This window comes from Fusarium mangiferae, assembly GCF_900044065.1.
Source record: "Fusarium mangiferae strain MRC7560 genome assembly, contig: FMAN_scaffold002, whole genome shotgun sequence".
Taxonomy (NCBI): Eukaryota; Fungi; Ascomycota; class Sordariomycetes; order Hypocreales; family Nectriaceae; genus Fusarium; species Fusarium mangiferae.
This window is the reverse complement of record NW_024573922.1, coordinates 1,834,761-1,857,285: the sequence shown is the minus strand read 5'-3', so window position 1 is coordinate 1,857,285 and position 22,525 is coordinate 1,834,761. Positions and strand designations below refer to the sequence as shown.

Here is a 22,525-nt window from a genome sequence, read left to right as displayed (position 1 = left end):
AAAGAAGAATACAAATTATATGATGAATAACAAAGTCTCTCTTTCGAATCGACTGGCTAAATATGCCCTTGACTCTTTTACAAAAATTGATGTACCATCTTAGTCAGGACAAGCTTTAGATCAAAGTATTCAAAAACTGTGTAGTATTGAGAACAAAAACCGAGAAAGAGAGAGATAGATCGGCGAGACCAGCGCTCCATTCCGGTATTATTCTCATTTTCATGAACCTATTAGTTACTCGAACGAATCGAATACGAATTCGAGAATACAAGTCGAACAACTTCAACTCACACAGGCCCCTCGAGGGACACTAGCCCTGAACCCGTTTGCAACGGTGGATTTACAAGGTTGTTCAAGTCGAAAGGTTCTTGTGAGGGAATACACCAGATCAGCCCATTCTCGACCAGGAGCCAGCTAGGAATCTGGCTAGTGCTGAGGAATATGAATATAGGTAGTTGATGTTCCCCAAACCCGTTATTATTATCGACACTTTTTGAGTTGTAGCTGGCAGTGAAAGGACCAATTGAGTCATGCTGTTGTGAGTGATGGAGAATGCAAAGCATCTGAGCTCACCAATCGGTGAAGACGGGGTCTCAGGAACCCGAAGAGCTTCACAATAGCGGAAATACGGATGTCAATCGTTGTCACTGATCAAAAGCAACATGGTATTGGTGATTCACGCTGCTTTGCTCTGCATGTCTCCACCAGGTTGGAGATCCTGTGTCTCGATTGAGTCGCCGCATCCTGTATCTAATTTTGGTGCCTAGACTCAGGGACAGAGACTTGCGTATGCAGCGATGGAGCCTTTTGCAACAGTACCTAATTGCTGAAACCAGGGGCCTAGGGATGTACGAGATGGAAGCTTGGAAGTCAATGTTGACAAGGGCCCTTTGCTGAAGGCGGCCTTCCAACTGGTGGCGGGGTAAATCATAGCCCCTCTGTTGCAGCGGAGAGATCGGGCCACTTTGACAGAAGTGAGGTGTGCTACCAGCTGCGCCGCTCCACCACTGCCGGAGCTAGGAAAAGGCACGCACTTCGCTGAAGGAACTGATAAGATGCGGTGAATTGAGCTGCATATGATTCGACCGCAAGCTGAAATCGGCCCCTTTTTAACTTGCACATTTAAACCTCGGGCACTCCCCCATTCATCCCTCGCTTGGAGACACCCAGCCCTGGACAATTCTGTTGTTGGGTGCAGCAGAGTCCTCCACACTCTTTCTAGCAGTGTTGTTGTCCGAGGTATTCTTTCCTCTGTTTCAATCTGCCCTTCACTATGGCCCATAGTGCTGTCGTTACAGGCCTGCCGCCTCTGGCAGGTAATGCGCCGGAGAAGACACCAAAGCTTATGACCAGGGACGAGATTGAGGCCTTGATCGCCCAAGGCAAGCATGTCACTATCTTCCATAACCAAGTCATTAAGATGGATGCTTGGATGCCCTATCACCCCGGAGGCGACAAGGCTATGCTTCACATGGTGGGCAAGGATGCTTCTGATGAAATCGATGCGTAGGCTACAAACAAATCCTGGGTCTACGGGGTCAATGCTAATCTGCCGAGTAGTCTACACTGTTTTGAGACACGCCAGAAAGTCCTGCGCTATCGCATCGGTCGGATTGAAGGAACTTGGGAGAACTTCCTGCCGCCTATCCAGGGAGGCGTTTACCGTACACACGAAGAAATTGAACGAGCTAACGCCGAGGGGGGATCCCACAAAGACCAAGACTCGAGCGCTCCGTCAACTCGTGTCCCATCACCAGTCTTCGACGAGGAAGAGACCGCCGGGGCAAGACAGCGAAAGACGAACAAGAAGGACGGAGCTCGGGCGCCCTCGATATCATCTGCTTCTAGCGTAGAAGAGCCAGATCTTGATGGCATGTCGTACCTTGATACCATTACTCGCGAACATATCAGCCTCGACCTCGACAAGTACCCTCCTCCCGACAAGGAAACACAAGCCACGATCGTTGCCAAATATCGCGAGCTCCACCAGAAGGTCTACGACACAGGGCTTTACAACTGCAACTACAAGGCCTATGGAATCGAATTCATTCGATACACTGCATTGGCGGTCGGTTCAGCTTTCTGTCTCCACCACGAATGGTACGCTCTGAGTGCCTTTCTTCTGGGCGCCCTTTGGCATCAACTCTCATTTACAGTCCACGATGCTGGGCATATGGGTATCACTCATAGCTACCTCATTGATTCTTGCATCGGAGCCCTGATCGCCGACTTTATGGGAGGTTTGTCGATAGGATGGTGGAAGCGTAATCACAACGTGCACCACGTTATTACCAATGCACCGGAGCACGACCCCGATATTGAGCACATGCCTCTCTTTGCCGTCTCTCACCGTCTTCTAGGCAGCTTGAGATCAACATACTACGAGAGAGTCATGGCCTATGATGCTGTGGCAAAAGTTCTACTTAGAGTTCAGGCCTGGACTTACTACCCACTACTTGCACTGGCTCGTTTCAACCTCTACCGACTCTCATGGGACCACCTCATCATGGGCCGAGGTCCAAAGAAGGGGCCTGGCTTGGTTATCTGGTGGCTTGAGATCATTGGACAGGTTTTCTTCTGGACCTGGTTCGGCTATGGTCTGGTATACAACCTTCTCCCTGACAACTGGACCCGATTCTACTTTGTCATGATCAGCAACATCACCGCCTCGCCTCTCCATGTTCAGATTGTCCTGTCTCACTTTGCCATGAGCACAGTTGAACTGGGACCTCAGGAGTCGTTCCCACAGAGACAGCTTCGAACCACTATGGACGTTGATTGTCCTGAGTGGCTTGACTTCTTCCATGGAGGACTTCAGTTCCAGGTTATTCACCATCTCTTCCCTCGCGTACCGCGCCATAATCTGCGTGCGACACAGAAGCTCGTCCAGGAGTTCTGTAACGAGGTCAACATCCCTTACGCGTTGTATGGGTTCGCCAACGGCAACCAGCAGGTTATTGGAAGGCTGGCAGAGGTTTCTCGACAGGCGGCCATCCTTGCTAAGTGCCAGCAGGCGATTCAGAATGGGGACCTTTCAGGCCATCACCATTAGACGAAACATGACCGACAGACTGGCATTTTGCTGTATATATATGCGCCGGTTTCTGCTTGCAAAATCGTCAAAAGCTTTGCTTAGATTAGACCGATGCGGACTGTCATGCTCGATCGTTTGTGAGGTGTAATGACGAATTTACGAATATTTCTGTCTTACTTTCTCTTCTCGTCGACAATCGTGATATTGTCTTAGGCATTGAGATGTGTCACTGCCACAAGGTGTAATTGTTGACTTAGTACCTATGTTGGAAGCAAACTCTGCTCTCCATAGGGCAGCGTGTGGGCAAAGTCTTGGTCTAGAAGCTCATAAAGTCCGGAGTTGTGAGACTTGGGTTTGGGGGGGAAACAAGTGCCTTGCGTGTGCGACCCATGGTACAGCCCGCGAGCATCGAATTTCTTGCTGGGTCATCTGGGGAATTGAGCTTTCTGATTCAGCTATTGGAGTAACGTCTGGCTCTTTCCAGATGATAGAAGTTGTTTGGGCACCACAGGTTTGAGGCCTCTGACTAACCTCAGTAAGCCTTGGTCACATGGTGAGTTGTAAGCTGTAGTGGTGATGAAATGTGCCCTTAGCCTCGCCGAAGGTGTTCCTTTGAGGCTTCAAGGTTAGCATTGGGCAGATGAAGAACCGGGCTTGCCGCCCATCACATGGGCCAGTGGTGGTAGTTGAGTGACGTCGATTTGTCGCACGAGGGGTCATGATGAGGGGCAGAAAGCATAAAGCCTTAAGGCGTTTAATTCGTGGACGCGTGCATATTTCATGAGAACGACATTCCGATCTTGATGCGGGTTGATATGATTATGCATGTCCTAGGATAGACTTGTTAAGTATAAGAGTAGAGTATATATTGATTTCGGGTTTGATGAGAGTTAAGTGGGAGTCTCATTTATACAGGCAGCAAGCTGATAAGGTAGAGTTAACGATCAATAGCAAGTAGGTACTCTTCTAGGCTTTTTCTATGCATAATCAACAAACAAATGAAACTCAATCTCAAGGTTCAACAGGTCGAAACACAAAAGTAGACGCGTCCGAAGGCGTAGGTACTAGGTTAGTACCTTAGGTACGTCAGATCACGAGCACGGAGTACAAAGTCCTAAAAGGTGGACGTCCCCCAAAAGTCGAGACTCGTGGGGCTACTCCTTCCCTGTCCAGGTTACCATACAGTGCGCGTGGATGGAAGCAAGATTCCCTGCTCCATCTCAAACGAGCCAACCACTTTGGAACTTAATTCCTACCTACGACAACAACAACTCCAAGCTCAAACTAAGCTCTCCCTTACTTTTCTTTACCACATGAGGGATTCTCGTTCGTTCTTATTCTGTCATCGTTAGATAATCTGTCACCCCATCTACCTCCACTGAGCCAGCAAGCAAGCTACGTACCTACCGCTATCTCGTCGCGCCTAGCGGACGATGTGAATGAGCTACAGTTATGGATGCCAACATCCAGCGTGCCCTTAATGATAAGCTCTACGACAAACGTAAGATCGGGGCTCTGGAGTATGTCTCACTTCCCATCACATATATCCATTGTATTCTCAGCAATATTCTCGATAGCGCTCTGCTTTCATTTTCGCCAAGAGGTCATACCTCGGTCCGACGACTTAATACCATTGCTTTCAAGCTTCAAAGATGCAAATGCTGACTTTCATACCACAGGCTTGAGCGTGTAATTCGAGATCTAGTCAGTGTCAAGGACTATCAGCGAGTTCATGATATTCTGGAACAGCTTTGCAACGACTATGCGTACGCTGTGCATCAGCCTCATGCAAGAAATGGCGGCTTGATAGGCCTCGCTGCCGCCGCTATTGCCCTTGGTCCAGTACGTTTCAACCTACGGCATCTTCTCGTTTCAATGCTGGATGTCTTAGAAGAGATCTAGTACCTTAGTCTTCTCCAAGAGTCTATATCTAACTTACAAGCCAGGAACTACCCAGATATCTCGCCAAGATTGTTCCCCCTGTCCTGGCATGTTTCACCGACCAAGATGCAAGGGTAAGGTATTATGCTTGCGAGGCCATGTACAATATAGCCAAGGTTGCAAAGGGAGAAATATTGGTGTATTTTAATAGTATCTTTGATCAGCTTTGCAAGGTATGTTCTCCCCTCCGGGCTTCACATTTGATAAGTCAACCATACTGATATGCTGGGCTTGCCAGCTTGGGGCGGACTCGGAGCTGTCAGTCAAAAACGGAGCGGAACTGTTGGATCGACTCGTAAAAGATATTGTATCTGAGTCTGCTGCTTCATACGTCTCTATTCTCGAGGCACCGCCAGAGTTCGATGGCGATGATAAGGTTTCGCTGGGCGAGAACTCTCACTTGCCGACGGCGTTCTCCCTACCTCGGTTCATTCCACTCCTGAAAGAGCGCATTTGGGTTATTAATCCCTTCACTCGGCAGTTCCTTGTGGGATGGATTACGTTGCTCGATTCTATACCCGACCTGGAGCTCGTCACATATCTCCCAGACTTCCTTGGAGGTCTTCTCAAGTTCCTTTCTGACCAGAATTCGGATGTGAGGGTTGCCACACAAACCTGCTTGGATAAGTTTTTGAACGAGATCAAGCGCATTGCGCGTATAAAGAAGGGCATCTTGGAAAGCAAACGGTCTAAAGAGGGCGCCAAGCGGAAACGACAAGACTCGATCGATAGCGAATCGATAAACCCTGACTTTGAGGAAGGAGATGAGCTCGACTCAGACGCCGCACTCGATGACGATGACGATAGTGGAGAGGATTGGATTCCTGGACAAGATGTCGAGATAAATTACAAGGAGATTCTCCAGATACTTACTGCCACGCTCGATTCTCCGCTAGGTTTGTTATCCTTGAAGTTCCTTGGACGACGGCTAATATGACATCAGAGGAGGATTGTCTCCTCGAGTCACTAAGATGGGTTGTTGAATTTCTAGATATTTGCCCTGAAGAAGTCCTTCCCTTTACGCCCAAGATCCTCGCCCATATGCTCCCAGCTATGGCCAGCACCAAAGAAACCATTCATCAAGCAGCAACCCGGGTCAACACATGCCTGATGGACTATGTCGTTTCACTCTCTGACGACTCGGAGTTGAGTCAACCGCCACCTCCTGTTCAGCCGCCTCAACATCTCTCAACCTCTCGACTTCCAGTTCCCGGAGAAAAGGGGGCCGAGGGCAACAACAGCAACAGGGCATCTCTATCAAGCTCTAGAGACCTCGATCTCCGTAGTCCTACGCCTGCTCAAGGCCGCTCGATATCGACTCCCGCTGATATCAACATTACGCAGACACAAGCCGATCTGGACTATGCCGCCGCCGTCAACTCCCTGACTCTCCTCTTCCTCAACGACCATGAAGCGACCCGGGTGGCCGCCTTGACGTGGCTTATTATGCTGCACAGGAAGGCTCCCCGAAAGGTCCTCGCTTTCAACGATGGCACGTTCCCAGCATTGCTGAAGACATTGTCCGATCCCTCAGACGCCGTAGTAACCAAGGATCTTCAGCTTCTCTCACAAATCTCAAGGAATACAGAGGACGACTACTTTGCAAATTTCATGGTCAATCTCTTACAGCTTTTCTCAACAGATCGAAAGCTGCTTGAAACTCGAGGAAATCTCATCATTCGGCAACTGTGTTTAAGCCTGAGCCCGGAGAGGATTTACAGGACACTAGCAGACTGCATCGAGAAAGAGGAAGACGTCGAATTTGCAAGCATAATGGTGCAGAACCTTAACAACAACCTCATTACTGCTCCACAGCTAGCAGACGTTCGAAAAAGATTACGAAACCTTGAAACAAAGGTAGGGGAACGCCTCCTAGGCTACAATTCAAGACAAGAATGCTGACAACTTCAAGGATGGTCAAACGCTATTTGTGGCATTGTTTCGATCATGGTGCTATAATGCTGTCGCCACCTTCTCACTTTGCTTGCTCGCCCAGGCCTATGAGCAAGCTTACAACTTGCTGCAGATCTTGTAAGCCCGGGCGCAACAGAATATTCTACTCACACTGACGCGCTTCAGCGGTGAATTGGACATGACAGTCAACATGCTCATACAAGTAGATAAACTAGTACAGCTCATTGAGTCACCCGTCTTCACTTGTAAGCGTAGTCACCATCATCCACTTGTCGTACACGAACTAACAACCCGCCCAGACTTAAGACTACAGCTCCTGGAACCTGAGAAGTACCCATACTTATACAAGTGCATGTATGGTATTCTCATGCTTCTACCGCAGTCCTCGGCATTTGCTGCGCTGAAGAACAGACTCAACAGCGTCAGCTCTATTGGTTATCTACATGCGGCACCTCGAACGTAAGTTGAAGATTACTTTACTGTTGGCGTGTTGGGCAAGGTTTGCTTAGCTCTGAACTCCCAGTGGCATATACTGGCTTTTGTGGCAAGCTAACCTGTGGACAGGGCTCCTCCAACTACAAGCAGCTCCAATTTTGACAGACCCAATCGACTCAAGAGCAGGGAAGAGGGGAATATACGATGGGTTGAACTCCTGGAAAAGTTTCGAAGTGTGCAGGAACGAGCTAGACGCGCGCAGCGTCAGAACAACATGGACGGTGACGAAGTCCCACCGATGGGGGTCAGTGAACTCCGCATTGGCGACGGAGCGGTAGACGTCAAAGGCAAGGAAGCACGGGGTGTCGGCTTGCAAACGATTCCCCAGAAAGAGCCGGCACCCGCTCCCCCAGTGCCGGCCAAAAGAATCGGGTTGGGTAGACAATTTGGAAGATTGGGTGGCGCCGTGGCAGGTAAAGGGCGGCGAAACCCATAGCGACTGATTCCACTTTGGTTATATAGGTACTGAGCGTTATTTTTCTGGTGTGTCGACTTGATGTGGAAGTAGAGTTGATAGTGTTCAGGTTCATTAATGTATAGTATCAGGCCAAGGATCAAATAAGGCAAACTCAGCGTCGTCGCTTAACAGGACTTTCACGTTCCACTAAGCCTTCAAAGACAGCATCACGCTGCGATTCTACGGAACGTAGCTGATCTCGAAGCTCTTCAAGTTCTGCTCTGGCCACATCTGGATTGCTAGGAAGACCTTGAAACGTGGCCAGCTGGAGGTCAAGCTCCTTCTTTCGTGACAACACTGACAAGTATGCCTGCTCGTCGCGAGCAAGGTCGGCAATGGTTGGGTGCGAGGCGTCGGCGGATGCAGCCAGAGCAGCAACCTTGTCTTGAAGCTCAGGTAGTTTGGCGGACAACGCCTTGACCTTGCGCTGCATGTCGAGGTTCTGTTTGGCCAAATGTGCCGGAGGCTGATAGTCGTCTCTCTGTAGCTCTTTGAGAAGTTCCTTTACACGAGCTGCTTCGTCGTCTATATGTTTATGGAGAACCTCGACGCGGGCCTTCATCCGTTCAGCATCATGGATGCCTGCCTGAAGTTGGCACATGCGCTGACCTAGTGTGTCGGGCTCTGGGAAAGCGACCCCGAATTGGAGAGCCATATTGGCCATGGCATCAAGAGCGGTGTGGCCGTCGGTAGGCAGGTTGTGCTCCACGGCTTCAATGAGGCCTTCCCTGAGTGGCCGGCTGGTCTTGTCGATCTTCCTCTCGGAGTCGGCGAGCTCCTGCAAAGCAGTTGCTTCAGACTTGGCTACCAGATTACGCTCATCATCGGCAGCTTCGTTGACAGAGGCGAGGGTTAATAGGGCTTTGAGAGTGTCGTTATTGCGCTCGAAAGACGGGACTGGTCGAGGATGAAATTTGGAGGAGAGCCAGGCGTCGATATAGGACCAATCGCGGGCGGTGGAAGCCGCGATACGAGCAACCGACGGAGAGAAAATGGCCGAATCTTGGCTGAGGAGACGATGATGCGCCATGGCTGGGTGCGTGAGAGGACAGGTGAATAAATGTCTCTGTCGTGAATCAAGGAGCGGGTTTGGTGCGGAAGTCTCCAAGTTTGAGGTGCATCAACAAAACAAATCAATCAATCAATCAAATCAATAGCGGTCGTGACGGTGACGCCACAGAACAAACAACCCGGCCCTGGCTAGCTGCAGGCCGTGCCTGTCGTTCCCGGTCGGGTCGAGTCCCTGTCAATTGATTGATTTGGAGGTGGGAACCCATGCAAACTGCTGTGGCAGAAATGATTCGGTCCCTGAGTGTACTAAGTTATAGTGCCCGCCACTAATTCCTGCAGGAAGAACATGCTAGACATGTAGGCTCGGGCCCGAGTTTGGGGGGGTTCCGCCTGGATTGGTAGACAAGTACTTGTGGCCACCTATGGCATTCCAGACTGATCCATGTACCTGGCTGACAGACGTGAACTCTCCCGGCTAAGTTGAGTGGTGTCGCCTTTTCCGGTTGTTGGCTTCTTTTAACAAGTTGAGTTGTCCTTTTTGTCCCTTGTCAATGCTAAACCCTCTATTCTTTCTTTGTCCCTATTCTTCTATACTCAAGCAGACTTTGCCATCGTTGCCGCCGTGTACTCGTCGTCAACTATAGCACCCACTGAAGTGGATGCATTGCCGCTAACATCTTGCAATTTATATACATCGCCTGCGATTTGCCCCTCGACCTATCGATAGAATACTTGGTTGGACTCGAACAAACTTGATCAAGATAAGATGCATCTCAATCTTGCTGGTCTGGCGGTGGCTGCTACGGCCTTCCTCGCAACTGCCAGCGCCCTTTCGCCGCAAGATATCCCGGCCGATCTCCCTGTTTCGAACCTCTTGACAAAGGCGCAGTCACATCTGTCCCGTGGCGAGACCAGCGAAGCTCTCGTGTACTACGATGCTGCCATCGCCCGCGACCCGACGAACTACCTTTCCCTCTTTAAACGGGCCACCGCATATCTCTCACTCGGCCGAACCTCGCAGGCAACTGACGATTTCAACAAAGTCCTGTCCCTCAAGCCTGGCTTTGAGGGAGCCCATCTTCAACTCGCCAGGCTTCGTGCCAAGGCTGGAGATTGGGATGCCGCAAAGGCCCAGTACGGTCTTGCTGGAAAGGCTCCCAAGTCGGCTGAGTTTGTCGAGCTGGAAGAGGCCAAGCTGGCAGCTCACCTAGCTGACATGGCTAGCAAGGGCGGGAAGTGGGAAGAGTGTGTCAGCCATGCCGGTACTGCAATCGTTGTCGCGAGTCGATCTCCTCATCTGCGTGAACTCCGAGCGCACTGTCGCTTCGAGCTCGGCGATGTCGAACTTGCCCTTAGCGATCTGCAGCACGTCCTTCACATGAAGCCTGGCGACACTTCTCCCCATATCGTCATTTCGGCGACTTCGTTCTACGCTTTGGGTGACCTGGAGAATGGTATTGGACAAGTCAAGAAGTGTCTTCAATCAGATCCTGATTCCAAGATCTGCAAGAAGTTGCACAAGCAGGAGAAGAAGGTCGAGAAAGCATACAAGAAGATCCAGGGACAACTCAGCCGAGGACAGCCTACCACAGCGGGCAGGGCATTGGTCGGTACTGCCGATGATTCTGGCTTGGTGCCTGATGTCCGAAATCAAGTGGAGGAGCTTAAGAAGAACAAGAGCATCCCTAAGACCGCCCGTATCCAGCTTCTGGAGAATTTGGTCGAGATGACCTGTCAAGCATACACCGAGGTGAGTTCTTCGGCCTCGTACAATCCCTGCATATCACTAAACTCTACCGTAGTCAAGCCACAAAGAAGCACCCAAGTACTGTGACGAGTCACTACAACTCAACCCTGACTCTTTCTGGGGTCTTCTTCACAAGGGTAAGGCTCAACTCAAGAGTGAGCTTTACGACGCCGCCATTGCTACCCTTGAGAAGGCCGCCGAGATCCGCCCCGATCTGAAGGAGAAGGTCAACCCAATTCTTAACAAGGCTCATATTGCCCTCAAGCGCAGCAAGACCAAGGACTATTACAAGGTGCTTGGTGTCGAGAACGACGCCGACGAGCGCCAAATCAAGTCGGCCTACCGCAAGCAATCAAAGATCTTCCACCCTGACAAGGCCGCCAAACAAGGTATCCCCAAGGAAGAGGCCGAGAAGAAGATGGCCAGCATCAACGAGGCATACGAAGTTCTTAGCGACCCCGAATTACGTGCCCGTTTCGACCGTGGCGATGATCCCAACTCTCAAGAGAGGCCAAACCCTTTCCAGGGACAGGGCAACCCCTTCGGTGGTGGTGGTCATCCATTCATGTTCCAGCAAGGCGGTGGGGGTGGTGGTCCCAATATCAAGTTCCAGTTCGGTGGTCAACCATTTGGATTCTAGGAAGCACGCGACAGATTTTGAAGTTTTGAAAAAGATACTACTGAGGAGTTACATAGCGAAGGGATCAATCCACAGAGGCAGTTTTGCTTGATCGGGAGGGAGTCTTTGCTGGTACCTACATCTTTGCCTAGAGATCAAGAAGCGCGGGGCTGTCCTCCCAACAGGAGTATAGGGGTTAATGGCGTCGGAGTTTCCGCGGATCGCTCACTTTCGTCAAGAACAGTATATAGTGAGATCGTATACCTTGAGAATTATATGTTTATACCGCAAGTCAAATATTCAAGTCAAATCAATATGTCAATTTATTTGCCTAGTTTTTAGTAGCCTGAAGAAGCGTGGTTGCTCGGCCTCGGTACAATTTCATCACCGCCGACGTCGGCGCCACAGCGACATCGCAATGGACACACGCATTGCCACCTTTGAGGAACAGAACAAACCCATTGCTCCAATTGGAATAGTCACAACTTATGCGAGATCCAAGGTAATGAATGTGTGAATCAAGACCCGTTAGAAAAGGTATGATGCCAAAGCATATCCGCTTAGTATTTTGACATAAGTAACAACAGGCAACCTATCATAACACTCTTCCGCTGTCTAACTGCATGAATCAACACTAGCAATAACTCGTCCGTTTCCCATTCAGGTCGCCGCTCTCCGATTTTTTCGTTCGTAAGAAGTGATGATATTTCTTTATGTACACGATCCGTCGCTTGCCTCGATCCTTATTTGACCGTCGTCCTTTGTGAGGTCGTGGTCATTTGCAAAGTCGGTAGAGGTCCTCCGGATAAAGGGCTCGAGCCGTACCGGGGAAGCGTCGAATCAAAAGGGTTTTGTTCAAGGGTATTTCGGATGCTGTCGTTGTAGCCGTCTCAGTCCCATATCCATGCTCTCTAAAGCGTCCTCGCTCCCAAAGCCATCTCTCATGAAGATAATCGTAGGGTGTCGAACATGGTTGCAAATCTATGCAGAGTTGAGGTCTGGTCATCCAAGTATTCCAAGACTTAGATGTGATGTTCAGGCGGCATCGTTGCGCTTGATGAAGTAGGACCTGGTTAGGTTTAAACATTAGCTTCGGTTACCAATTTGATTTAGCCATGCCACATACTTTGAAAACTCATATGCCGACCAGCAGATGGCTGTGCTGGGCATTGTGGTAACAATGCGAGGTCGCACACCCTTGAAGAAGCCTCTGACACCGGCTCTTCGATATAATAGGCGGCAGCCTCCGATAAAACTGTTGACGCTTCTCACTTCGGGGTCAGTGGAGGTTCCGCGAGTCTGGAGCATAGTCTTGATGACATCCATGGGAGTGGTAAGACCAGCAGCAAAGCCACCAGCAACAGCACCGGCCAAACAATGTGTCAAGGGGTCGTAGTTCTTTGCAGGGTTCATGGCGGTAGAAATAGACTCGTATGCGAGGAACTGTAGAGCTGTAAAGGGGACTGTCATGGACAGTGTCGTAGGGTACGAGATGTAGAAAGCGCCCAGGCCCTCGGACTTGTAGACATATTTGGCGCAGTCCAGCATGGATCGGTACATCTTGCTCGAATTTTGAATCTGCATGCGCTGCTTAATGACTGTAACAGGTTGTCAGCGGCCATGTTCTAGGTGCTCGAAAAGTTGCGGCGTAGGGAGCGTACCATCGAAAGGGTTCATGAACGCGTCGCTAGCAATAGTGGCAGCGGCACCACTGGTGGCTGCGGAGATTTAGTCAGTAGCTGTCAGATCGCAAACTGAGCAGAAATTGTATATTTACCAGCAGCGAGGGGATGGTGTACACCGGCCTGGTTACCGCCCATGGCATGTTTGACTGCTTCATATGTTGCAAAATAGACGGCATGCGCAGGACCTAAGTGATTTTAGCAACGGTTAACAGGCCTGGCCACGACGTGGTTTACATACCAGCTCCAACTATGACACTAGACATGCCGCGCCATAAGCTGAAGAATCCCTCGGTGCGGGCAATTTGAACGGTATTACGAATGACGCCCGAGTAGGCCGGTGTGGTGCTGGGGTTGAGGATTTGCATTCTGGTCTAAGAATTGTGTCAGACTCGAGATCGACAAAGCATGCACGAACGCGTAGAGAGAGTGCAGGTTAGAAGCATACCTTGATTGCATCAATGGGATACATGGCAGTGTGCTCCTGCAGGAAGACGCAAAATTAGCCCGGTATAACTCGTATTGCTTGTCGGAGGGTTTCATACTGCTATGCCGGCAAAGGCGCCTGCTGCCATGTTCTGCAGGAGGGAGAAGTTGGGCGGAAGAGATTCATAGCTGTGCGAAAACCAGTCAATTTCGAGGCCCTGGGGTGTATGTGTCCATCTGGAAGAGGATGTTGAGTTGTGCTCACTCGTATTCTTCGACTGGGTCTGCACTTGGCTGGGCCATGGCGGCCACAGCTTCCGATGCTCCGCCGAAAGGCTTGGTCTCGAGGGCCGCCAGGTTGGCGACTGGAGGAGGTATCGAGGCAATTGCTGCTGTAAAAGTGACGACGAGCGATATGTGCCGTGGATGGAGTCGGCTATGTCGTGTACGGGGGCTGCAGGAGGCTCAAGATATGGAGTTGCGCCTGAGGATGGTCGCGAAAACGATGACGATGTCGAAGTTGAGATAAGGCCTAGGTACTAAGTTCGGGGCGAAAAATAAGGCCTCGACTTGCTGGAGCTGAAAAGACCGTGCAAAGTGGTTGCTATGTCCGAGCTCTGTTCTTGATTCGCCTCGGCCTATTCGAATACACCGATCAATGAATAGTAAGTCTTGTCGCCGGCAGTAAAAAGGTGTAAGAAATGCAAGAAAGAAGTCCAAAGCCGAGCGGAGGCGATGGAGTAAAAAAAGTAGTTCAGAGGCTGGTGGTGGTGTTGTTCTAACTACCTTACCTAGTCTGAATTGGACAGCCCGGGAAAATCTCCAGGCCAGGTTAAGTGCCTGTAGGCTCTGGAGCTACCCTTTGTCCAGGGCAGTCCCATAGTTACTGGCTACCTAGATTTTTTTTCTTTTTTTTTTCTTTTCTCCTCTAGGTCTGGATGAGACAGCTCCGTTTACGGCCTCGGAGGCCGGACGGGAGCTACGGCAAGTATCCTTCTGCTGCAAGCTACTAACCTAGGTACCTACGTCTGTCCGCATACACGTCTTCTCCTTTCCCCTCCCCTCTACTCCCTTTCCCCCTCCTCTAGGGCCTCTATCGTTTGGACTAGCGTGGTTCAGGGAGCTCGGCGCGTCGGCTCAGATAACAACCTATGGACTAAGCTACCTTAGCAAACAGCGAGGTATTTTCATTGCTAAATTGTGAGGCGAGCCATTTCTCCGCCATCTCCTGTTGCGCTTATATGCCCGCGGAAGTGCAGTCATATCCATTATCAGTTTATCCACCGCCGGAGCAGTAACGATTGCCAGATGGCGGACTCGGCCCTAATATCACAAGTTCGTTCTTTACTGCAATTACCTTACCCACGAATGCTGGCCTTGATACACAACTGTGAGCTGCGAATTGAAGCCTGACATATTCGCCAATACTCTGTTTTCTGATTGTATGTATTCGTACCTACCTATCTGTACATTTATGTGTCTCAGCTCAGCGCGCATTCGCGCCCAATAATAGAAGGCGTGGAAGGTCACGCAGAGATACAGCACATACAAGCAGCAAGGCCATCTGCACTATCCGTACTCCGTAGACAAGGTAGATGCTCATCTCTGTACGTAAACTGGCCAATTTGCTGATTTGCAGAGTGGATCAGCGTCACTTCATATCATATCACAATCCCTGTAACCGTCTCGTCGGGTTTGGAATCAAGATCAAGATCAGTACATATCGATCTTTACTAGCTTGCACGAATAGCTGCCGAGGTTAACAGCATGTTGTTACGAGAAATATGAATATCGGGCGCGAACACGAGGCAGAGGAATATCTTACATAGTAATACCAAGATTCAATCCCTACTACTAACTTTGTACCGTGGATATGAGGCCAACTCAGTGACTGGATCAACTCCACAAGAGACAGAGCACCCGTGACTAACATCCATGGAGGAGGCATCGTGACCACGCGGTGTATCCAATCCATCCATCCATTCATGCATTCATACCTAGGTCTCAATTCAAGTGCTTCCGACGTTCAGGGGAGGGAAAGCGTAGGAAGCTTAGAAGCTCACATTAGCACGGGCAGGCGACGTTAATCAGGCTTGCTTTTGGTACTGATAAGATGAGATTAGAATATATTTAAATAATTTGGATATTCACTCATGCCCACAGACACAGACATCAGGGTGAGACATGGACCTGCACCAGTCGAATCTCATCTTTCACCGAATCATGAGCCCAGTTGCAACCCAGGGATCAGGGCATGACAGGGGGGTCTCACACCTTGGAATTAGGTTATCAATCAGTTCGGGGACCCAATTCTCTCTAATCAATCAGTCCTCGACCTCAAACTGAAAACCCACGTTGGAGTTCCATGGCATAGGTTCGTCTCGTCTGGAAAATGGCCATCAGCCAAGCAGTAGGGGTTTGGAGTGACCCAGTCACTCGAGATTGACGAATACGCATTGCAACATTGATTGATGGATGGTCTTTGTTTAACTCTCGCTTAACTATCAGACACCTGAAGTTACAGCTCGTGTGTGTTTGCACCTGGCTCATCTGATCTGGTCTGTAAGCTCCCTCTTAATGTCATCAGTATCACACCCTCTTCTAAATCTATCCTTTCCCGTTTCCTCCGTTTGCTACCTATCGTATGTAGTCTCTGTGCAAGAAACCTCCCGTTGACTGTGTTTTGTCTGTATGTACAAACGGCCTCGGTATTATCATCAAATACGACTCGTCGTTACGAGACACATGTCACGACCTCGGATTTATCACCCCAAACCCGATGTTCTCGTTGGAATTCGTTTGCCTCTCGTATAGACCTACGAGTAGCAGACCAGCCTATACAGTTTCTAAAAGCTCAATGATGGGTGCAATGCTTCAATCCAAATATAGTGGACTTATTCATTTATACCCAAGAGCCTACTTCTGCCACCCGAGTACACTGACCGACGCTCCGATGCCAATCCTTCACTACCAGTCACAAGACAGATAGTTGCAATAAACAAAACCCAATCTATGCAAAGCGCCAATAAAATCCACCTCCATTTTCCAAGGAGTAAGGTATTCCAGTGAGATAACTTCCAGTATGCGCCTTGACGCCATGCGGTTCATCCAAAATGGAAAAATAAATGAATGAATGAAACCCCGGAGAGATGTTCTATATCAGACCATGCCCCCACCGCGCCGGGATCGCTGCGTTTGCTGAAGCTGGTATATCATACCCAATACGCCTTCACCGGGATCCTCTGTATTGGCTGCACTGTTCTCCCGGGTCACCCCTTTCGCTGGAGACGTTTCCCAGGTCGATTCACCTAGTCCCCCCCCTGGCTCGTACGGTTCGTCATCTTCCCCAGCTCGTCTCATCGCGCTATCTTCAGCTTCTTCAGTTATCTGGCTTTCCCCGCGGAATCCTCGCGGATACCTTGACCAATGAAGACTACGTGCACCCATGTTCACCCCAGCTGGTTGATGGTGCTGATCTAGCAGGATAGAAGCCATCGGAGAAGGCTGTGGTATTGGTACCGTACGTGGACCTCGTCCACCGGGGGCTCTACTTCTGGCACGTCCCGTTTCCGCCCGACCAATATGAGAACCCTGCATGTCTGCTCCTAATGATGGAGAAGCAAGTCCTGGGAAAGCTGGAGGTGGGTGAAAGGCTGGTTTTCCTCCAAACGGTGTATGGCCAGGGATGCCAGTCTTGGGGTTTGTAACGTAGTTATCAAGGAACCCAAAGTAAGATGCGGCCATCTTGTTGTGCTTCGTTGAGTAGTAGTCCTCACGAACATCCGGTCGTTGCCCCTGATGGCCTGTATTCCCTGGTCCTTTCTGAAAGTCGAATACCGCAAAGGAGCAGACATAGCCGAGTCCGTCAACGTGGATTGTGAATTCGCGGAAGAAATCAACGATCTGGTCACTGCATTTAGGCAGTGAAAACAAAAGCAACATAGGTGTCGTGACTATGCCCATCACCTCCTCGAGAAAGATGACCACTTTCATCTTGTAAAGCTCTGCAAACTCTTGTTTAACCTCGAAGCTGTGAAGCTTGTTTTTCCAGTGATCGGGCATGTAGTGTGTGTACTCAATGACATTCATCAAGGCATATTCGGGATTGAACACCAATGTCTCTTCAGACACCATTCCTCGGGTGATAGCCCAAATGGCACCAAAAATTCCGAGATAGAATAGGACTGGTCTGTCTTTCGTGATCTCGAAGTTAATAAAAAGCTCCGAGTCAAGAATAGAGCCCACGGCGAGGATGGCCGTAATTGCGCCTGTCATGAAGGCGATGGTTCGCGCAATGTCTTCAGTCATCCTCTTCGGGAACTGATCGATATACCGAGTGGCGAATGGATAAGACATGTGCAGCCTTTCGTAGAATATATGTGGCAGTTCGTTGAACTCGCGGAATTTCCATTCTGCGAGAGAAGTGTACTTGCGCGCTGCAGCTTGCTTGGGATCCTTTGTGTACTCCTGTAAAGGAATTAGCTTTCAAAGAACAGAGTGCCTGGGCTCAACTACTGACATAATAGTAAGTAAAGAAGTAAACAATGACAACATATGCAAGCACAACAGGCGCAAAAATAAGGTTGAGGAACCCTGCGAACATCAACCGCTGCTTCAGTTTCTGGCTCAAGAGGCGTCTGCGATCTGGGCGCAAAAAGTCCTGCTGAACTTGGCCCAACTCGTTAAAGGCCATATCAAGGATGCAGTAATGAAGATACCATTCCATTGTCTTTGAAAATAGCTGGCGGCCGCGAAGAAACGGAACTGGCAAAGACAAGTTCAGGACGTCCTTGTTGATCATCGCAATGAGGTAATTCTCTTTACGCATGAGTCGATTAGCAATATCGTGTGCATCAAGCCGTTCTTTCGACTGGCTGCCAATGAACTGTCTCAGTTTCGGTGTGATGTTTGTTGCAGTCTTCGGGTTCTGTTCACGCAGGGCCATAATACGAGCCACAATATCCTGCCACGAAACAGTTTGCATGTCTTGTTCTGGGATATCCAGCAAGTAAATGTAGAAGTCCCTGATGTAGAGGAGGCGGCGAATCTCCACAAAGTATTGTACACACTTCCAGATGAAGAAGAAGGTGTAAAGCCAAATCGCCAGGTTCCAGAGACCGGACATTTTGCGTGTGCATTGGGGGACTACAACCTCATGTAAGGACTTGCTGTGTGGAATCTTTGAATAGTCAATGCATTGACATAGGAAGGTTAGCAACACCGCGACGAAAAGTGTCTCCCTGAAGCACCGATTAGCCACTCCTGTTTCATACCTTGATGACCAGAATACTTACAAGAGCCAGAGAGCGTTAGCACACAGAATGCACCACAGTCCCCCACCTTCATAATAGTCGTAAACATCCCGCATAAAGCTGTCTAGATTTGAGGTGTTAACCCATCGCCAGAGTGCTTTCTCCCTCGGGTTACTCGCTATTGAGCCCCTAGCTACGGGAATAGGCTGTGGTCCAACGGGCACTCCATAACTATTTTCTTGATGAAGTTGTTGCTGAGCTGTGGCTGCTTCCCACTGGGCCCTTGCCCGTGCTGATGATGGGCCTGCAACTTCTGGACTTTGATGATCGTTGGATGGGGCTGCTCGTCTGGGCGACATTGGGGGCAAGTTTACTGCTTCATTTGGCTCCATGAGCAACGATGCAGGCACCTCGTTGTCACCGTCGTCGTCCTGCTGGTGCCATCGCGGCGACGGTCCGCCGGAACTTTGCGCCTGCTTCCTTAGTGTCTTAGCCCTTGCTTTGCCCTTTGGGTCCAGAGCTGCGCTTTCTATTGTCATACGGCTATCGCCAATATCGAGTCCTTCGGGATGAAAATCGTCATCGAATCGATGGCCAAGGTTCTCTTCATCGATGCCGGGATCGTACTCGTCATCATCTCCAGAACGTAACTGTTCATAAAACGACCGTGACCCTCTTGCGGGGAAATTCGATCGGGAGAATAACTTTGAGGACATATCGAGTTCTGTCGATGAATCAAGCGTAAAGATCAGCGGGCATGTTGGTTTGGGATCGAGGCGGTTCGAAGGCGATCGATGATGTTGACGCTGGGTTGTTGTCTTGCCGTGAATGGGAGACGAGCAAGGGTTTCTCCCTTGCACCTTGATGAAATAATTGGACTTGGGTTTTGTTGAACTTGGGGATCCAGGAATTATGACGAACGTAACTTTATTCGTTGAATGTCAGTAAAATATGGAGGATAGGTAACCTAAGGTCACAAGGGGACGTTGATCACGATAAGCGTGACCCGAGGCACATGCCTACTTCAAGCAAGGCAACGGTCCGGTGCGACAGAGTCTAATCAAACGGAAGTTGAAGACCACAAAGAAACCGTGCGCCTCTGGCCTGAAACGGAAGTGAATAAATCACTTGCAGGTTGATGATATACAGGCAGTTTAATGCTCCAGGCATCACCAGCCGCTGGTATGACGCTACAGAGCGGCATGCGATTCTGCCAGACAAATACCGATAAGACCCAGCGGATGGTTGCACACCGCCTTCCTATTCCATGCACCCTTCACGACACCTGGCACTCCCATCTACATGATCGTCCTTGTCCTAAACGGAGTATCTATATAGGGATCGCTCGTGGTCGCGGTTGGTTTTAGGATCAATATTAACAGATTTACTCAGTTGCTCCATCGAGCTCGGTCGATTCATGGGCTTGCGCGGAATAAGTTAAAGTTTGCCGGCGGCAACAACTCGACTGAGCAGTATTACTGCTGTTTTACTACGATATGGCACCTACAGATCGCTCATTGTCATTGAAGAGCCTGCCTATGAGAGATGCATCTGTTTCAGGACTCCTTGCTCCAGATGGCTATCCACAAACTCCCTCCACACCAAGAGGGATCACTCCACTTACATCCAAAGTGACCAGTGTTCTTTCGACGACTCATTCTGATACAGAGTTTCGAGACGCTCTCGCTCTTCTTGATGAACGTGGGATCCAAAACGACGCCGAAACTCGTCGAAGTGTTCGACTAGACCTACAAAAAGAAGTCATTGACAGTAATGGAGAAGTTATTGCCGAATTTGGGCGGGTTGCAGAGGTGGGTTCAAGCATTTGTTTACAGGACATCGTACCAACATGGCAATAGCAACTTCGGCGTATCAAAACGACTATTGACAAGCTTAATAATGGTTACGAGGACATGAAAAGCCAAGTTGTCGAAGCTCATAGGCAGACATTGCCAGCACTCTCCGAGGCATCCTCTCTCTTGGACCAAAAAAGACAGGTTGAGTTGAAGCAAGAGCTGCTCGGCGCTTTCAAGAAGCATTTTGTCATGTCGGAGAATGAGGTTGCCGCACTTACTCAAACAGCCGAGCCAGTAGATGACCGCTTCTTCGATGCCTTAAGCAAAGCGAAAAAGATCAGCAAGGATTGCGAGATCCTGCTTGGATTCGAGAAACAGACTCTGGGCCTAGAACTGATGGAGCAAACTTCGAAGAACATCAATCTTGGTTTCCAAAAACTTTACAAATGGATACAGCGAGAGTTCAAGACATTGAATCTTGAAAATCCACAGATGAACTCATCAATTCGCCGGGCATTGCGAGTTCTTGCCGAAAGGCCATCACTGTTCCAGAACTGTCTCGACTTCTTCTCCGAGGCTCGAGAACGAATCCTTTCCGACTCATTCTATGTCGCTTTGACAGGTGCTTCGCCCTCTGATATTGAAGATCCCTCTGTGAAGCCCATTGACATGCTGGCACATGATCCGCTACGCTACGTGGGTGACATGCTAGCTTGGATTCATTCAGCCACTGTCAGTGAACGTGAGGCATTGGAGGTTTTGTTTGTCGCAGAGGGGGAGGAACTTGCCAAGGGTTTCAAATCTGGCCGAGACGCAGAGATCTGGCGCCTCATTGCAGAGGACGATGAGGCCGAGGCTGACTTTAATGCGCTCAAGGCACTGAACGACCTAGTCGACCGCGACATCTCTGGCGCTGCCCGCGTGCTTCGCCAAAGGATGGAGCAGGTGATCCAAGCCAACGAAGACACCATACCCGCCTATAAACTCGCAAATCTGATCAATTTCTACCGGATCACTTTCCAAAAAACGCTCGGGCCCAGCTCCAATTTGGTAGAGTTGATCGGAGGCCTGGAAACAGAGGCCTTACGCCAGTTCCGAGCACTTGTCAGAGATCACATTGCAACTTTACAGGGAGAATTCCAGCACGCTCCATTAGACCTTGGCCCACCGGCATTTTTGCAAGATTCGCTCAAACAACTCAAGGCCATCAGCAAGACTTACGACTCCTCCTTATCGACCTCGGAGGATCGCGAGAGCGAGTTCGAGAATGTGCTTTCAGAAGCCTTTGAACCATTCATGTCGGGTTGTGAAAACATGGCTAAGAACATGAATGCCCAGAACGGTGCGATCTTCCTGATTAATTGTATATCTTCTGCGATAGCATGTCTAGAGCCGTTCGAATTCACAAAACATCGAACTAAACGACTGCGAGCGAAGTCAGATGATGCAGCTAAAGGACTCATTACGAGTCAATACCAATTCTTTCGAAAGGGGTCAGGGTTGGACGCAATTTTCATGAAGCTGGAGGAGGATGACGACAAGAACGCTTCATTGTTGGATGAGAAAGAGCTCGCTCAAGCAAGCCAGACATTGGATGACTTTCTGCCATCAGCACTCATGGACGCCATGGATAATTTGAAGCACCTGCAGGATTCGAAGTTGGTTCGACAAATCACGGAGGAGGCAGCAGAACAGTTCTGCAATGACTTTGAACAGCTTGAAGAGGTTATAACTGAGGGAGATGATGAATCTGTTGATTCAGAAGATGACGAAGGTCTACGGTCGGTTTTCCCTAGAACAGCCGCCGAGATTCGTGTATTGCTTTCATAGATAAAGGGGTCGATATAGATGGCCCAGGAGTAAGCATGTAGAGAAGCTAGAAATACGACTGAGCAGAAGTGCAAAATTATTACAGTATCACACGCGTACTCTATCAGATTGATTATTTTCCAACGGCTGGATCACAAATAAACGACTGGCTTTACACTGGATGTTTCCACAGCTGTTGTTGAGCGTTCTGTTTTATGATAGGTACTACCTTAGGTAGGTACCTAGGTTAGTAGGTAAGGTAGCTCATTAGTATGTACTTACCTTAGTAGGTATGAGGCTCATTGTGTACCCCGCCACCATCTATTGCGACTAGGTAGGGTG

General features: G+C 49.6%; 7 protein-coding genes across 7 annotated transcripts; 4 read left to right on the top strand and 3 right to left on the bottom strand.

Moving 5' to 3' along the window:
- Positions 1-1,273: 1,273 nt before the first annotated feature.
- FMAN_06075 (putative delta 8-sphingolipid desaturase) lies at positions 1,274-3,052 on the top strand (the record flags this gene model as incomplete). The annotated part of the gene is made up of 2 exons (XM_041827191.1): positions 1,274-1,506; positions 1,561-3,052. 2 exons carry the CDS (start codon positions 1,274-1,276, stop codon positions 3,050-3,052), a joined length of 1,725 nt encoding a protein of 574 aa, XP_041678178.1.
- A 1,434-nt stretch (positions 3,053-4,486) lies between these two features.
- FMAN_06076 (putative enzyme activator VAC14) lies at positions 4,487-7,820 on the top strand (the record flags this gene model as incomplete). The annotated part of the gene is made up of 9 exons (XM_041827190.1): positions 4,487-4,554; positions 4,714-4,876; positions 4,981-5,148; positions 5,214-5,871; positions 5,919-6,832; positions 6,888-7,006; positions 7,055-7,134; positions 7,189-7,348; positions 7,454-7,820. The coding sequence occupies 9 exons, from the start codon at positions 4,487-4,489 to the stop codon at positions 7,818-7,820; spliced, it is 2,697 nt and encodes an 898-aa protein (XP_041678177.1).
- Positions 7,821-7,953: 133 nt separating this feature from the next.
- Positions 7,954-8,871, bottom strand: FMAN_06077 (uncharacterized protein; the record flags this gene model as incomplete). The annotated part of the gene is made up of 1 exon (XM_041827189.1): positions 7,954-8,871. The coding sequence occupies one exon, from the start codon at positions 8,869-8,871 to the stop codon at positions 7,954-7,956; it is 918 nt and encodes a 305-aa protein (XP_041678176.1).
- A 747-nt stretch (positions 8,872-9,618) lies between these two features.
- Positions 9,619-11,239, top strand: FMAN_06078 (uncharacterized protein; the record flags this gene model as incomplete). The annotated part of the gene is made up of 2 exons (XM_041827188.1): positions 9,619-10,602; positions 10,655-11,239. 2 exons carry the CDS (start codon positions 9,619-9,621, stop codon positions 11,237-11,239), a joined length of 1,569 nt encoding a protein of 522 aa, XP_041678175.1.
- Positions 11,240-12,253: 1,014 nt separating this feature from the next.
- FMAN_06079 (related to MRS4-Protein of the mitochondrial carrier family (MCF)-unknown function) lies at positions 12,254-13,629 on the bottom strand (the record flags this gene model as incomplete). Its single annotated transcript, XM_041827186.1, has 8 exons — positions 12,254-12,287; positions 12,345-12,816; positions 12,880-12,936; positions 12,996-13,088; positions 13,142-13,274; positions 13,349-13,384; positions 13,446-13,515; positions 13,592-13,629. 8 exons carry the CDS (start codon positions 13,627-13,629, stop codon positions 12,254-12,256), a joined length of 933 nt encoding a protein of 310 aa, XP_041678174.1.
- A 2,856-nt stretch (positions 13,630-16,485) lies between these two features.
- FMAN_06080 (putative APG9-integral membrane protein required for Cvt and autophagy transport) lies at positions 16,486-19,294 on the bottom strand (the record flags this gene model as incomplete). The annotated part of the gene is made up of 3 exons (XM_041827185.1): positions 16,486-17,793; positions 17,891-18,566; positions 18,621-19,294. The coding sequence occupies 3 exons, from the start codon at positions 19,292-19,294 to the stop codon at positions 16,486-16,488; spliced, it is 2,658 nt and encodes an 885-aa protein (XP_041678173.1).
- Positions 19,295-20,074: 780 nt separating this feature from the next.
- Positions 20,075-22,204, top strand: FMAN_06081 (uncharacterized protein; the record flags this gene model as incomplete). Its single annotated transcript, XM_041827184.1, has 2 exons — positions 20,075-20,389; positions 20,438-22,204. 2 exons carry the CDS (start codon positions 20,075-20,077, stop codon positions 22,202-22,204), a joined length of 2,082 nt encoding a protein of 693 aa, XP_041678172.1.
- Between the last annotated feature and the right edge of the window lie 321 nt (positions 22,205-22,525).